Raw genomic sequence first — 16,890 nt, 5'->3', positions numbered from 1 at the left:
CGTGTGTGTATGTGTGTGTGTGTGTGTGTGTGTGTGTGTGTGTGTGTGTGTGTGTGTGTGTTCGTTCTTTAGTTTAGCGTCTTTTCACTATCAGTGATATCAGACGTTAAAAAGAAGGGGGGTGGGCATTGGGGGAGGAGAGGGGCATGGGGGAAGGAGGGGGAGTGGAGGGGGAGCAGGGAAGAGGAAAACAGAAAAAAGGTAAACTAGAAAACTACCGTAAAATGCATAACTAACATGCAATTACATTTAACAGTAACAATTCAATAATAATAATGATAATAATCAGAAACCATTAACACAATTCTGAAGTGCATTAAAGGAATGTAGAAATAGGGCTATGAACTAATGCCTGTGAAAGTTCGACCATAAGAACCTCGTCAGAAATAACTTTACAAAAGTATTATTATTCTCTTTGAAATACTTGGGCAAGAAGGTACGTAACTGCTGACAGTGAAACAAACAATGATGCAATGAACTGCTTACCACAGATGCATGTAACATTTTTACTATACTTTGTCTTCATCGCATCACGTTTTATACAGAAGAAAGTAGAGGTTATTGATCTTGTATAGCAAGCTGATGGATTCGGTATCTTTTCTTTAATAATATTCTCGGGGAATAATGTTCCTTTATGTTTTAAAAACTTTAACTTCCATCGGTTATGAAATCGACCCCATGTTGATTTTTCTAACAAAGTTGTGTGTGTGTGCGTGTGTGTCTGTGTCTGTCTGTCTGTCTGTCTGTCTGTCCGTCTGTCTGTGCGTCTGTGTTGAAATGACTGGCAATTCACTCTTTCAAAATTATTGACCGCCACAAGTGGCAGGGAACTACCCGAATAAATAAGAGAAATAGTGGAGAGAGAGAGTGAGAGAGAGAGAGGAGGAAGTGGTGTGGGGGTGATGTATGACGTACTTCCTGTGGTCCCGTGATGACGTCTGGTGCAGACGGAAGTGGCGATGACTTGTGTGGAGCAGTCTGCATTATTGATGTGACGCAGGGCACACAATCTGACCCCTCCTCCTATCTGGAGAGAGGGGTGGGGTGGGGGAGGTGTTTAAGGTCATCAGCGGACAGTGGCAGCTACAGCACTGTGGAGTCTTGGGGACATGAGTGATGTGGTCTACTCTGTGTGTGTGTGTGTGTGTTTGTGTGTGTGTTTGTTTGTTTGTGTGTGTGTTTGTGTGTGTGTGTGTGTGTGTGTGTGTGTGTGTGTGTGTGTGTGTGTGCGACGCACCTTATGAAAATATGAACGAAAGCAGCTTTCGTTTTTTATCATTCAGGAATGTTATTTAAAACCACAAAACAAAAAAAGAAAACGACATTCCTGCCAAACCACACGACTATGTTTCTGACCTGGAGAGTCCACAGATGTTCCAAGACTCTCCCTTGGTCCTTAAACACAGGAACTTTTGCCCTTACAGACGACCGTCCGCTTGAAAACTAATTAGAAGAACTCTAACCGGACATTGGTCAGTCCCGGTTGGGGGGCTTGGAGCCTTGATTGGGTGGTGGGGAGGGGACCGGCGGGGGGGGGGGGGGAAGGTGACGTTTCTTGGAACCTTGATTGGGTGGAGAGGGGGGAATGGGGGGTGACGTTTTGAGGACAGGACTGCTCAAAAGACTGCAGGATTCTGGCACGCTTCGTGAGCAAAAATTGATGTCACCAAGAGACACAGAGTTAGCGTGGTAGAAGAGAGGGGGGAAAGGGGTGGGGAGGTAGTGGGGTATGGGGTTGCGGAGGGGGGGGGGGGGGGCGTCGGGGGAGGGCTCGTGGAGGAGAGAGGGTACTGTAAGAGAGACGAGAAGCAATGTGTCTGTGTGTATAATGTGTTCCTCTCTCTCTCTCTCTCTCTCTCTCTCCCTCTCTCTGTGTGTGTGTGTGTCCGTCTCTCTGTCTCTGTCTGTCTGTCTGTCTGTCTCTGTATGTGTGTGGATGGGTGTCTGTGTGTGTATGTATGTGGGTGTATCTGCGTGTGTGTGTGTGTGTGTGGAGGGACGAGGAAGGGACAGGGAAGGTGCTTCACGAAAACGCAGTACTAGAATCAATTGCACTAATTTCCTGTTTCTGATGAAAGACAGAGAGTGGGTGGAAAAGAGAAAGAGAAGAAATGATGTGGAGGAGAGTTCATCAGGAGGAGAGAGGAAAGGGAATGGAGAATGAGAATAGATGGAGAGAGAGAGGAGGGGGGAGGGGGGGGGGACTTGTGTCGAACAGACAGTTCAAGAATCAATAAGCACGTACTAGGTCTAGGAGTTGTGTTGGATTTTTGGGGTTGTTGTTTTTTTTCTTCAGCCAAGTGTACCATAGATATCTTGCAGTGTGTTCACTCGCTCAGTACGGCCAGTCCTCTCTTCTCCTCTACACAGACCCCTCGGATGTCCAGTGGGTGTCTGAATGACCCAACCTTTAGCTTCCGTCGTCAGAATTGTGGTGTTCTTTATCAACATTCACGTCTTCAGTATAAAAGCCTTCCGCTTGCAATATTTTGATGATGGTAATTGGGGTGAAACGCTGTTAACGTCGTCTCTTTCGCCGTTCGTATGGATAGAGTTAACCTTTGACTAGTAGGTCCATTTGAAAGGGTTTCAGTCAAACAAATTGATCCTATGAATGCGGTGGCTAATTCGGTTAGGTTTGCGTCAGTAAATCTGGACTCGGGTCTCCGTGTTCGATGGGACTGGAAAGGTTCTCAGGCCCCTGATATTAGTCAGGGGACCGGGGGACTGTCAGGACCAGTCGATATAGCAGGGCACTCAGCGCGTGGGCAGTCGCGCACTTTGACTTCTTCACCCTCACCTCTGACCCCGACCACTGACCTCCTCGCCCTGCGCGCGCGCGCGCGCGTGTGCCTGGGTCATGGTGTCACGCACACACGTGACGCGCGACACGCAAAACTGTTTCTGTCTGTGTTCCTCACTTCATTTCGCGTCCGTTATCTATAACGTGGCTTTACTGCTGCGCTTCGCAGGGTTTATTGTTTTGATACTGCTCGTTATCATGGGTAATTCTTACAGAGCGCAGTTCGTTGAAAAGCTATCAAGGCCCAGTCTGCAGTAGAAACGTAATCTTCTTCTTCTTCCTCTTCTGCGTTCGCGGGCTTTCAACTCCCACGTTCACTCGTATATACGCGAGCGGGCTTTAACGTAGGCAGCCATACTCCGCTTTCGGGGGTGTGCATGCTGAGTATGTTTTCGTTTTCATAACCCACCGAACGCTGACATGGATTACACGATCTTTAACGTGCGTATTTGATCCTCTGCATGCGTATACACACGAAGTGGGTTCAGACACTGGCAGGTCTGCACATGTTGACCTGGGAGATGGTAAAAATCTCCACCCTTTACACGGCCCAGCAGGCGCCGTCACCGTGATTCGAACCCGGGACCCTCAGATTGAAAGTCCAACGCTTTAACCACTCGGCTATTGCGCCAGTCAGAAACGTAATCAAATACAATTACAATCTTAAAAATACAACATGTAGGCAGTTTTGCGCCATGGTTTTTCATTGCTCAATCGGAATGAGCACGTCGTTTTGCTCAGTTGTGTGATACAAAAACTGTGGAAGCAACCATATGAATGCCCGCGATTCTGAGTGGGCGATTGCGGTATGCATACCTACACGCACGCGGGCAGAGATAATCAGAATAGATGCTGTTCCTTTTCTTTCCGTAAACATTGTGGACCTTTATCGTGGACCTACCGGGATATGCCTTCCTCATTGGGGAAACACAACAGGTCCCAGGCCGGCCGCTCAGTGGCGATCTGGTAACGAGGGCGTCATCAGCAGAATAACGATAGTCTGGAATCCTTCCTGCAGTGGTCTGGAATCCTTCCTACAGTGGTCTGCAATCCTTCCTACAGCGACAGACCGACAGCGAGAGCATCAGCGGCCAGTGATTAGAATTCCATACGACACATCCCATTGCCCTGAAGACGGGGTGGAGAGATGAAGAGAAAATTACCGCCAGATAACTGCATCAGCGGAGTGAATTTCTCCTCCTGTCCGCTCCTCGGAATAATGGACACATGAGTGATCCTGTCTCGATTTGAACCCTACCCCTCCCCCGTCCCCCCACCCCCTTCCCTCTTCCATCACTCTCCTTTATGGAGGAGAGAATAGTTCGTTGAAAGTTTCACTGTCTCTTCCACATTTTGCATCTAAAAGTTGCCGTTGTTATTTCATCTTGGTTTTTCTTTCTTTTGAGGTCTGGGGAATGAGAACATTCTATAGCATGGACAGTTCCAAACAAATGAAAACGATTGAACAACTTGTTGCCTGAAATAAATTTGAAAGAAGTTTGGGTTTTTTGCACGCTTTTGCTCTGTGCTGGTCCGAAATGGTGTTATGATCAGTCATTCAATTTATCAGAAAGCACTACTAAAAAAAAAAATAAAAAAGCCAACAGTAGACACCAGATGCTAGACGCTCCAGTGATGTGGGCGATTTTCTTTTACACATGGAAAGTTAACACACAGAATTTCCAACAGAAAGAACTGGATAGAGGAAAGAGAGGCGTTCACAGCTGTATCAGATGATCACTCCTCCTCACCCACCAATCCCCAGTTAACCCCCGCGTGTTGTTATTCTTCTGTACTGCGAAGATATCTCAAACATTTGGAACCTTTTCTTTTCTCCGGTTTCATCCAGCATTATTCACGAAAAACTACAATTCTGCAGAGCATGACAGCAGTATAAAGATATGTTGCACTCAGTCTGTCCACAGTCGGGCAAAGCTGCGTCAGTTTGAGAGCTCCCAAGGAACTTGCAAAGCAGGCATTCTCTGGCATTCCGGAAACATCTTACAGCATCATTCCAGCTCAGATGGGGAGTTTTGATTTCGGGATATCTTGCATTTCTTCATCTTTGTAAGCCTCAGTGGGAGCACTGTGGGTTTTATTTTCTAATTGAAAATAATATTATACCTGTACCTTTTGGAACATGTCACACATGGGACCTAGTTGATCACTTGTCCTGAAAGAATAGAGGCATCGTTTCCAAGGAAGCTCTGTAACACGGGGGATGTTTTGATGAATGAACGTACCGGGTTCCACCACAAGTACTCCTAGGGTAAAGTGTGCAGGGGGATTGTGACACTGGATACCGGACTGCTATGTAAAGTATAGTCTCAGTACTTGCAGATCGTGTGTCAGGGAAGCTGTGTGTGTGGGTGGGTGGGTGGGGGGGGGGGGGGGGGAGTTGTACGGAAGCACGTGCACGACCTTTGCACTGTGGGACAGAGGTGGATTATGCTCCAGTCAGCAAAGTGAACAGTGCGCATGTCAGGTGGCCTCTTCCTCCCGAGAGGCTGCGCGGTGTGGTGAGGGTCACTTCCCCTGTGTCAGTCACTGCTGTTCGCGGAAGTGGATACTGGACAGTGATCCCTTTTCGTCTCTCTCTCTCTCTCTCTCTCACTCTCACTCTCTCTCTCTCTCTCTCTCTCTCTCACTCTCTCTCTCTCCCTCCCTCCGCCCCCCTCTCTCTGTGTCCCTCCTTCCCTCCTTCCCCCTCTCTCTGTGTTGCTCTCTCTCTCTCTGTGTCACGCTCTCTCTCTCTCCCTTGCTCTCTCTCTCTATATCTCCCCCCCCCTCTCTCTCTCTCTGTTCTTCGCTTCATTCAGCGTCTTTCTACTATTGTCATTTTGACGAGTTAAAAAACAAACAAACAATGATAATAAAAAATTAAAAAATAAAATTAAAAAAACAAAACAAAAAAAAAACCGCGGGATAGGGGTAAGGGAGACGAGGCAAGCACACATGCAGACAAAATGGTCCATGGAAGACAGATGACACAAGAACCAACAGAAGAGAAAAGAGAGAGAGACAGTAAGAGAGACAGAGAGGGCGGGGAGAGAGGAGGGTGGTAAAGACAAGCAGCCATCCAGCCAAAATGATCCGTCAGATATAAAAACTGATGACGGTAAAAAAAAAAAAATAAAAAAAGAAAAAAAAAAGAAAGAAGAAAGATCAATTAATAACCATGAGAGAGAAAGTTGGGGAGGGGGGAGGGGAGGGGGGGATAGGGACAACATAATAATTATAGATCATCAAAATGGCAAGAAGATGAAAAAGTAAAACAAGTGCATCTCCACTGGGGGTGGGTGGAAAAAGACTGGTAATAGCTACACCAGACTGACAAAGACAGGCGGATAGACAACAGGTAAAAAAAGAAGAAGAAAAAAAAAACAACAACGAAAAATCAACAACAACAACAAGAAACCATTCCGAATATGCACAGAGAAAGAAAACAAACAAGACAAACAAACAAACAAACGTGGGGCGGGCGGGGAGGGGTGGGGGGGGGGGGTTCACAAACAGACTTCGGGGCTATCAAGTGCAGCCCTTTAGAATCCAATTAGTGTCGGCCCTTCCTGTAATGACACACACACAGCGGGGGGCAACAGCAGCCAATGAAGCATCATTCCCCCCCCCCGTACCCTCCAGCCCTGACTGGTCCGCCCTGAGACGAAGAGAGAGAGAGAGAGAGAGATGCCACCAGATAACTGCATCAACAAAATTGAATTTCTTTTCCATACACACACTCTAATAAATTGTGACTCGCGCCCTAATATATATATATATATATATATATATATATATATATATATATATATATATATATATATATATATGGGGTTGTTTTGTTGTTGTTATTGTTTGATACATGGCCCCCTTGTGTTGTTTATGTAAGCAAACGTCAGACAGTGCATCAAAGTTTCCCCACACTATCAAATTTGTTATCACACATCGTTCTCTCTCTCTCTCTCTCTCTCACACTCACACACACACACACACACACACACACACACACACACACACACACACACACACATATATATATATATATATATATATATATATATATATATATATATATATATAAAGGTAAGAATTTCTGCTGATGGCCACATCCCAGCAGGAAATGTGAACGAAGAAGGTCCAGGCTCTTTATTTATTTCCCCCGTTTTCTTAAAAGCGAAACCTGAAGAACCTACGTGCTGTCTTGAACAGAATTAAAGGAGGGTTTATAATTATTGAATGACAGGTCATGTTAATAAGTTCCACACATTTTACGTGTGCCAGTGTAAGCAAAGTTAAAACGTACAAGTGCGGATGAGTTTGTTTTCGACTTCACCTAGAAGTGCATGCAGTCTCCCGTCGGACCGACGGATGAGTAGGCAGGCAGGCTTATCTGTCGGTGTGTGTCCTTGTATGGGAGAAGAGGCCAGTTCTGGATGCACAGCACTTCCCACGTGTGTTGCAAGGGAAAACGTCTCCAGAAGTTGAGCCCTGCTTCCTTCGCTCACGCTTCTCCTTTTAATGGCCAGCGTTCTCTTGTCTTCAAACGTCTTTATGCCACTAGAGCACAGCATCCTCCAGCGAGAGCGGTCAAGGGCATCAGTTTCCCAGGAAGCGATTCGTTCCGACATTAGCCTGGTTACCTGACCAGCACAGGTGACTTTTTTTTTTTTTTTTTTTTTTTTAGTGAAGAGGAGTTGTGCAGTCCCTTCCCCACTCTCTTTCCAACCGACGCTCAGGAACGGCCTCGGCAGGTGCAGGTTTTTTCTTCAGAGTAACCTAGAAATAAGGCACGAAATTATATTCATAAACTATTATGTTCTTTTGAGATAAGCACAATACCTCGATTATTTGTCTTTATTTATTTATTTTGTTGTTTATTTGTTTGCTATTTATTTATCGTTTTTTTATGTATATATTTAATTTATCTGTTTATTTATTCATTCATTTATTTATCTATTTATTTATTCATTTTCAGCTGAAATTTCTTTTAAAAATCGGTGCTGAGCGAAATAATAAGTAACATCATTTTATTTGACTCGAATTTGTAGTCTGGTCTGCGGTAGTGGAGAAAAGCATTCAGTAGTGGCGGTGTTTGTACGTTGTTTTTTCGAAGTGATAGTGGGGTGCACTGCCAGAAACCCTCATGGTTTCTGTTGTCTGCTTGCGGTGGTGTCAGTGTTTTGTTTTTTGTTGTTGTTTTTTTGCGTTTGTTCCATAGAACTCCCACCACCAAATTTCAGTTCAAGTAATCTTTCAACTCCCATCGAAATTCAGTTTTAAGTTATCTTTCAACTCTAATCAAACTTCAGTTTTTCAGTTATCTTTCGGTCTTACCCCATTATCAAGGGATGTGTCTTGGTCATTCCCGATCCTGGGCTGAAGTAATGTTATGAAATCTGTCTAGAAATCTCCGGGGGGGGGGGGGGGGGGGAACAAACAAACAAAATACTTTATTCTTTCCGGTGTGATTGTCATAATTTTGTTTTGTCCATTTGAGTATATGTTATTGTTCATACTGTACGTCTGCACTGTGATGTTTCTCTTGCATATTCATTGGAATAACAAACAAATCTTCTCAATTAAAATGCCAGGCAATCTTAAATCACTTTACTGGGTTACCAGATATATGTTAAGATAGCCGTCAGTTTGACAAAACAAAAATAATTGAAAACCTCCCATAATTTTCTGATGTTGATGATTTTTAAATGTATCTGTGAGTGACTAAAAACTTCAGTTACACAGAAATTTATTTGCAGCTGAAACTTTTTTTTTCTTTTTTTTTTTTACGATTGTTTTGTTTTGAAATGAGGATATAAGCCTATTCATATCTGACTCTTTTTTTTGCGGTATATTAGAAACAAATACATCATAAAAAAAATCCTATTTTTTTTCTCAGAAACCAAAAGGAGAAATAATATTTGCAATTGCTTTCCAGTTCATAGAGAACGAATCATTCGAGGAAAAATGCCATCGCCATGAAAACAGAAAAATAAACCATAGATCGTTTGCAACTATCTACATGTTACGCGCGAGCTCCCATTTGCAAAACAAAACAATCATCATCAACAACAACAGCAATAACATCAAAAACGATGATTCTGTCAGCGAATATACATTATTCAACTAGGCATTAATCACACTGAGATAACAGAGGTCGGTGAGCAGGTACGCACACAACAACAAGAACAACAACACTAGCACACACACACACACACACGCACACACACACACACACACACACACACACACACACACACACACACACACACACACACACACACACACACACACACACACACACACACACACACACACACACACACAGAGGGTATCAAGTGTATCATCATCCTAACGGAATCAGTCTTCAGTCTCCCCCCCACCCCCACCCTCCTCCACAACGACAGAACGATGGCGGACTCCTCGGGGTCCTCCAGGCCCAGTGATCACCGTTCCTCCAGCCTTCCCTCGCCTCCTGTCCCGGGGGACACCCAGGGAGAAAAGGCCACCAGATAATTGTATCAACAGATTGGATTTCTTTTCGGCACCCTCAGCATGTACGGTGGCACTTGCAGTCCGAATCGCTCTAGCCTCTGCCGACCCTTTAAGTTGGTTGAATGTGAAAATAAAATATCCTGTCCACAGTACTGTGTGTATTGGATTGGGTTGCACGTGCGTGGGTGGGGTGTGAAGATTCCAGTGGAAAATACCTATACCGCATTTTTTTTTTTTTTCATTGTATTGTACTTTTGGTGTTGCGAAATACGGACATGTTCTTGCGAAATATAGACAAGTTCTTCTCATTTGACTGTGTGGAGTCGTTTTCTGTTTTATTGTACTGGTTTCACGTGGGCCAAATAGTGTTACGTACCGAAACCACAGCGAAATTCAGAAACACTCCCTTGGGAGACTGGTGGACACCACAACCCGGAAACAGCCAGTGTCAGGTGTGAATAAACTCCGAAGGATGGAATTTAACTCCATGACCATTGCAGTACAATATATGACTTAGGGGGCGTTCAGTAGTACAAGTAGCACCCTCACGGCTCATCCCGGATTCAGTGAGAATCGCTCCTGGGGGGGCGGGGGGGGGGGGGGGGGGGGTAAACTGTACGTGGTAGTTGTGATACTCAACACCGGCATTATGATCAAGAGCCTCTCAGTGCCTGGGGATCGCATGGATCAGAACCCGCCCTGGCTGGCGCGTGCGAGTGTTGTGACTTGTGGGATAGGGTCGCATTACGGACCAATCAGCCAAGTGAGAGGGGAGGCCTTGCGCATGTCTGGCTGTTTAGGGTTCCGGGACGTATTGGGATGTGCTTTCTTTTGGTTGGCTGATATCGCTGAGGGATGGATTCAATGTGCCAGGCATGTTGTTTGGTGACTGAGGTCCCCAGTGCACCTTCCATCACCGTTCTTTACCTGTGCACGCACCTTTGCTCTGTGTGTGTGTGTGTGTGTGTACGTGTGCGTGCGTGCGTGCGTGCCTGTGCTTGTGTGTGTGTGTGTGTGGGGGGGGGGTGGGGGGTGGGGGGGGGTGGGGAGGGTGTGTGTGGTATGAATGCGAGCATTGGCGTGTATTGAACACTGACACCCTCAGATTGAAAACTTGGTACCTAAATTCTAAAAAGTAGAGGTCTGTGTGGAAGAGAATCAAGAGATGCTGAAGTAAACCAGCAGCTCTGGTGCCCCCCTCTTCAGACGTGTGGTGTACACGATAGGAAATACAAATAAAACTGCACGCAGGAAAAAAAAAAAAAAAAAAAAAGAAAAGAAAAGGGTGGCGCTGTAGTGTAGCGACGCGCTCTCCCTGGGGAGAGCAGCCCGAATTTCACACAGAGAAATCTGTTGTGATAAAAAGAAATACAAATACAAATACACACTGAGGGACATTGTGGCCTGGCCTTGGCCTTGTCCCGACCCAGAGTGACGTCATTAGGGGTCGAGGTTTGTGCACGTGTGGACGAACAGAGGGCAGTGTTGACTGTCAGGCGCGAGATGGGACATTAGAATTTAGATTGAACAGCACGAGTGTGTGGAGGGCAGTGTGAACCGGGCAGGACTTGATGCACGTGCAATAACTCGGTCGGGAAGCTTGCTTCTGAATGTGTGGAACGAATATAAAGTCTGCCTTCTTTTTATAAGTTTTTTTTTTTTTTAACATTTTTATTCAAGTTTAACATTTAATGAATGCATACATATATACATTACATACATACAGGCGGACATACAAAAATTGTATTTGTAATTATTAATAATATTACTTGTTATTAAACGTTATTTAAACTATAAAGCAGGAAAACAACAACACAACATTGTTTTTTATACAGAAAAAAACACAAATAAAGTCATATGCACTGCATAAAAAAAGTAAATAAATGAAAGGAAAATATTTTTTTTTTAAAAGAACAAACGTTACATTCGTGGTTGTGATTCCTCCTCCTCCTCCTCGTTGCCTTCCATCATTTTTATGTATGGGTACCATTTTCTAGAAAATGCTATCATTTCCATCGAGTGTATATATTTTTCGGTTTTGTATATGTTTCTTAGGTCTGTAAGGAAGTACTTTATACATGGTTTGATTTTATTTATTCTGCGTTTATAGATGAAATGTTTCGCCACTAGAATGATATAGTCAAATATTTCATCTGTTTTTGTAATATCATCATTTCCAAATAATACTAACTCTATATTCAACTTTACATTTGCACAGTCAAGTCTGCCTTTTTTGCCCAGCGTTATGTGTGTCCAGTGATGTAAGAAGCTGAGGGTCAGAACATGCATTTGCATGATTAGAACTGGGGTATTGTCTCGTTGAAGCTGCTTTGAAGCCATTGTGTGCAGTTGTTCAGATGCATTGCTCATGATTTCTGTTGGACCATCCATTGTGTATATATTATGTGACCACCGCTGCGTTTGTGTGTGTGTGTGTGTGTGTGTGTGTGTGTGTGTGTGTGTGTGCGTGCAGCGAACTATGTTCTTTCTCTGCCGTGTATGTGTGTGTGTGTGTGTGTGTGTGTGCGTGCAGCGAACTATGTTCTTTCTCTGCCGCCCCCACAGTCTCAAGGACATGTGAAAGTGAATGAGAGAGATTTCTTGCCGTCTCACTTTTCCTACTGAGGATGAAGTTGTACCCTTAAGTCATGTCGTAGGTGTAGACTCTGGTATCCTGTACCAGTACACTGCCCACACGGTGGATATGGGATTCAGTCACAATCTCCCCGGGGGGGTCATTTTCGCATGGTAATTCTGATACTTGACATGGGAATGCTGTGTCCAGGTGGGGGGAGGGGGGGGGGGGGGGCGGCTTGTCGATGCCTTGAGATGGCAGGGATTTGAACCCCCCATCACTGGTACGTGCATATGTTGTGACTTCTGGGACAGGGTGGCTCTACGGACTCCATCGGGGAAGTGACTTGGGAGGCAGTGCGCATGTCTGGCCGATTATCCCGCCAATGGCGAAGCGACGTAGTGAGAGTTATTTTTATCCTGTCGATTCTCTGCTGTCACTGGAAATGAATTCCTTGTACCCGTCGTATAGTCCTTCAAAGTGTGGTTCCAGTACACAGCCATCCTAAATCACTGTGTGTGTGTGTGTGTGTGTGTGTGTGTGTGTGTGTGTGTGTGTGTGTGTGTGTGCTCGCTCACGCATGTTGGAATTACAACACCTTGCCCGCCGCACTCCCGTGGATGAAAACTTTTCGGTAACTTTACAGCGAAAGGGAAACGGCAGAGGGGAGGGGGGGGGGGGGGGGGGGGGGGGGAGGGAATGAGAAACAGAGAGACAACAGGCAGCGAGGAACTCTCGGACTTCGATCTCCACTTCCCTCTCCTTACCGCCTTTCAGGGCCGCTTTGTGGCCCTTCCCAGCCCCGTGTCCCGCACCAGAATAATGTGATTAGGGGGAAGCACTCTGCATGCTTAGGGTAAAGGGGCGTAAGCTGCGAGGCGTGAGATTTGAAATTTGAATTTAGATTGAAAAAGCGGGGCGCATGCGGCTGCATTGTGAAGAGATCGCGGGGCAGGAGTTGACACTGTGCGCCACACTTGATTGGGACACTCGGCCGGCCGTGTTTCCTGAGAATACAGTGAAGTGGTGTTTTATTTTATTTTTATGTTATTTGTTGTTTTTGTTGGGGGTGGGGGGGGGGGGGGGGGATACTACGTAAATGGCGGGGTTCCAAAACGTGCATCAGCGTGATCAGAGCTGGGTTTTTGTCGATCAGGATTGCGGCCCATTTCGCGGAGTTGTTGTTGGAGCGAAAGAATGAAATGCATTACACACACTGACCAAATCTCTTGGGCTTTGGTTTGTTTTGTTTTTTTCTCCCCTTTTCCTACTTCTCAACTTCATCTTCCCCCCCCCCCCCCCCCCATTCCTTTGTTTTCGTTATCGTATTGTCTTTTTCTCCGTCGTTTTTGCTTTTCTTATTTTGTTGTTTTTTCCAGTTTCCTCCTGATGGTGCTGATGCTTCCTCTTCATTATCATTATCATCAGCGTCACCATCATCACCATCAGCAGCAGCATAATCATCTTCTTCTTCTATAAGAAGCATGTTAAATCCAGAAGAGTGCTTAACTATATTTTACTCCTTGCAAAAATTTTTTTCTGTTCAAATGTAAGCTAAAAACAAGTGCTCCCAAATGGATGCAGTTTTGTATTTGTATTTGCATTTCTTTTTATCACAACAGATTTCTCTGTGTGAAATTCGGGCTGCTCTCCCCAGGGAGAGCGCGTCGCTACACTACAGCGCCACCCTTTTTTTAAATATTTCCTGCGAGCAATTGTATTTTTTTTTCCTATCGAAGCGGCTTTTTGACTTAAGAGAGGCCCACAGACAGTCTGTTTCCTGTATCGAAGGCCTTTTTTGTAATCGATAAAAGCTCCATACACTTTTCCTTTCTCTTGTGATTGACACCTCTGTATTATCGTCAATAAAATGAAAACATGATTAACAGTTCAATATCCTGATCTAAAAACCTATTTGCTCTTCAACAATTTTCTCTGTTTTAATTATCCATAAAGTTAATCTTTTGTTCAAGATATACGTGAAAATCTTACTAACTACGCTCACCAAGGACACTCCTCTTTTATTTTCAGAGAGATTCTTATTTCCCTTTTTAAAGATTGGCACTATGATAGACCGTGATCAGAGTTGGGGAAAGCACCCTGCATCGAACAGAGCATTGAGGTATTTTTCAAGAAATTGTACAATGTCTAAATTTTTCAAAACTTCCCCCAAGGATTTCCGTCGCACCCACTCGCTTTATTCTTCTTGATATGTTTAACTGTTTCTTGAATTTCGTCTTTACTGACAGGTCTGTCTGTGATACCATGATATTCCATTTGTTCAGTTCTTTGATCAGTTGGTGACGGCCTGTACAGTTCGTTCTGTGAAACTGGTGCTTGGGGAAGAGAGTCAAAGTGGTTTTGCCATTGAGCTAAAGTAATGATTGATGAAGGCTGTAAGGAGATTACGCATCACTGACCAGAACATACAACTGTCTTTTGCATATCCCGTTAATGTTCTTACTTGTTTTTCTTTGAAGAAATTTCTTTTGTCCTTCTGAATGGTTTTGTATTCTTTCCTTTCCTGACAGTTTGCTAATCTGTCTTCAACTTTTTTTTTGAGAGAGAGAGAGAGAAGAATGTATTGGCATGTTTTGACCATCCTGTTCTCCTCCAACTTCTTCCTTCCATTATTTTCCACCTTCCTCTTCCCCCCCCCCCCCCCTGTCTTTTACCCCACATTCCCCCTCCCCACACCCCTCCCCCCCTGATCCAACTTTTCCCATTTCTCCACAAGCTTCATTTTCTTTGGGTAAGTTAATTGAATTTGGTAAAAAGAGATATCGAGTAGACAGTCGTTCTGCTGAAAATAACTAGTCACAGAATGAAACACAAAATGTTAATCTCAGTGTATGATAAAAAAAACAAAATAAAAAACACACAAAAATGAACAGAAACTGTTGACGAGACGGGCTGTCTTTTTGAAGTGGCTGATTACGCGAACAGTGAGAGATTGGATGGTAACTGCGTCGAGTTTTGGACAACGTTTTCTCGTGTGTGTGTGTGTGTGTGTGTGTGTGTGTGTAATATAAATATATATATGCATACATACATATAGGTAGATAGATAGAATATATATATATATATGTGTGTGTGTGTGTGTGTGTGTGTGTGTGTGTGTGTGTGTGTGTGAACGTGCGCGCGACCTAATCAAACTTCCCCTCCCTTTCCTCTTTCTCTGATTGATATGGATACTTACATAGCGCCTATCCGCAGATATCACATCACTTTCTCTCAGACCAAGTGATGTGATATCTGCCTGAAGATTGATTCACGTTGAAAGTGATATTTCTCATTGATGATATATTGCCTTTCGCTTCGCCGTGCAGTCTGTAACTTAGGGATGCGGCATCTCAGTTCACACTGTATAATGTCTGGCAAATGTCATGAATATATTGCTGACAAAAAGGTTAGAATATCTGATAAAAAAAAATATATATATATAAAAACATATTTCTTTATGTTGTTGTTTTTTTTGCGCACACTTTGTCGGCATACATTAACATTTCTCTCACATCTTTCTTCACAGCTTTTGCTGTGCGTGTTCAAAAAAAAAGAAAAGAAAAGAAAAAGTGCAATTGCTTCCTTATGACTCTATAAAAAAAATCTATCCTGAAACTAGAGAAAACAGAGACTAGCAATAACCTTTTTTTTTATGCGGTTCATACAAGTACTGCAAACAAGCACGCTACAGCTACATGTGTGGACGCATACCTATAGCCAAGCGAATGAGAGCATTTCAAGAGTGGGTGGGGAGCGGAGGGGGGGGGGGGTGAGGGGGTGGCGGTGGGGTGGAGGAGGAGGGGGCCAGATAACGTCCGGAGTCGTACATCGATGGCGGAGATGTTGGGGAGGGGGGGGGGGTCGGTGGGGGGGGGGGGGGGGGGGGGGCATCGGATCACCTTCTGTCTGTCTGTGATGGATGAGGGGGACCGGCCCCATCTCTTCATTGTCTCCCTTGGCACACGCCTAATTGCCGCCCCTTTGTCGCCAGTCTGTCCCGTGATGCAGCGGGCTTTAAGTCGTCTCCCCTTTCCACGTTGACTTCCCGTTCCTGTTCCTGTCCATGTGTGTGTGTGTGTGTGTGTGTGTGTGTGTGTGTGATAAGGAAATTGAAGCATTTTATGACAAAGATCAAGTACCCAATTTCAGCGCAGGCTAATGCTGAAAATGGTCACCATTTTCGTAATTTGATTTGTGCACAATATCGTGAGTGAACTGTGGAGACATTTTTTCCACCCTGCTTAACTCTTTGAGATCGGGATATGAATGTAACAGAGAAATAAATCTCTCATCTCAAAGAACAACATTGACTCCACAAAATTGCATGGCCGATGATTTCTTGTATATAGAAAAAAAAAAAAAAAAAGATAAAGAAAGTAAATAAACAAAAAGGACACCAGAAAATAATTTCTTCTTATCTGTGTGAAATATTCCAAAGGCTGCAGTAATAATCAATCTAATGCACGCCTATACAGGGTTGGTATAGAAATCGCTTTGTCTGTTTGCCGCACAAATTATATTCACCATCTTCACATGTAAAGGTGTATTCATTATCCAACCGACCATCTCACACCCACCCGTGTACCCGTCCAACTATTCCACAAATCTAGTGTGCACGCTGTGTTTATATTTTCAGGTGGCTTGGAGAAGGATCGACGCTGACGACTTTCTGACGATCGGGGAGATGACGTGGATTGATGACGTCAAATTCTCCGTGGACCACACCCCGCGGGAGAATGACGCGGGCGACTGGAACCTCGTCATCGACAAAGTGACGCAGGATGACGTGGGGGTGTACGAGTGTCAAGTGACGTCAAAGCTGGGCTTTAACAAGCTGGTGGAGCTCAAGGTGGTTGGTGAGTTGTCTTTCCATTTCTTTTGACGTTTGGAAATCTTCCCATCACTTTTTATTCTTTTTTAAACGATATTTCCCCCCCCCCCCCCCCCCCCCCCCCCCCCCCCCCCCCCCCCCCCCCCCCCCCCCCCCCCCCCCCCCCCCCCCCCCCCCCCCCCGAAG

The 16,890-nt window shown here is 44.7% G+C and overlaps 1 protein-coding gene across 2 annotated transcripts in view; it reads left to right on the top strand.

Moving 5' to 3' along the window:
• Positions 1–16,890, top strand: part of LOC143297392 (zwei Ig domain protein zig-8-like) — a 346,453-nt gene that overhangs the window by 271,227 nt on the left and 58,336 nt on the right. For both annotated transcript variants that reach the window (XM_076609723.1, XM_076609722.1), the window contains exon 4: positions 16,510–16,729. In XM_076609723.1, the coding sequence (XP_076465838.1) occupies positions 16,510–16,729 (220 nt within the window). The remainder of the gene's footprint in view (positions 1–16,509; positions 16,730–16,890) is intronic.

Source organism: Babylonia areolata, chromosome 22, assembly GCF_041734735.1.
Source record: "Babylonia areolata isolate BAREFJ2019XMU chromosome 22, ASM4173473v1, whole genome shotgun sequence".
NCBI lineage: Eukaryota > Metazoa > Mollusca > Gastropoda > Neogastropoda > Buccinidae > Babylonia > Babylonia areolata.
Note: the sequence above shows the minus strand (reverse complement) of the source record. Positions and strands in the feature narration are given on the sequence as shown.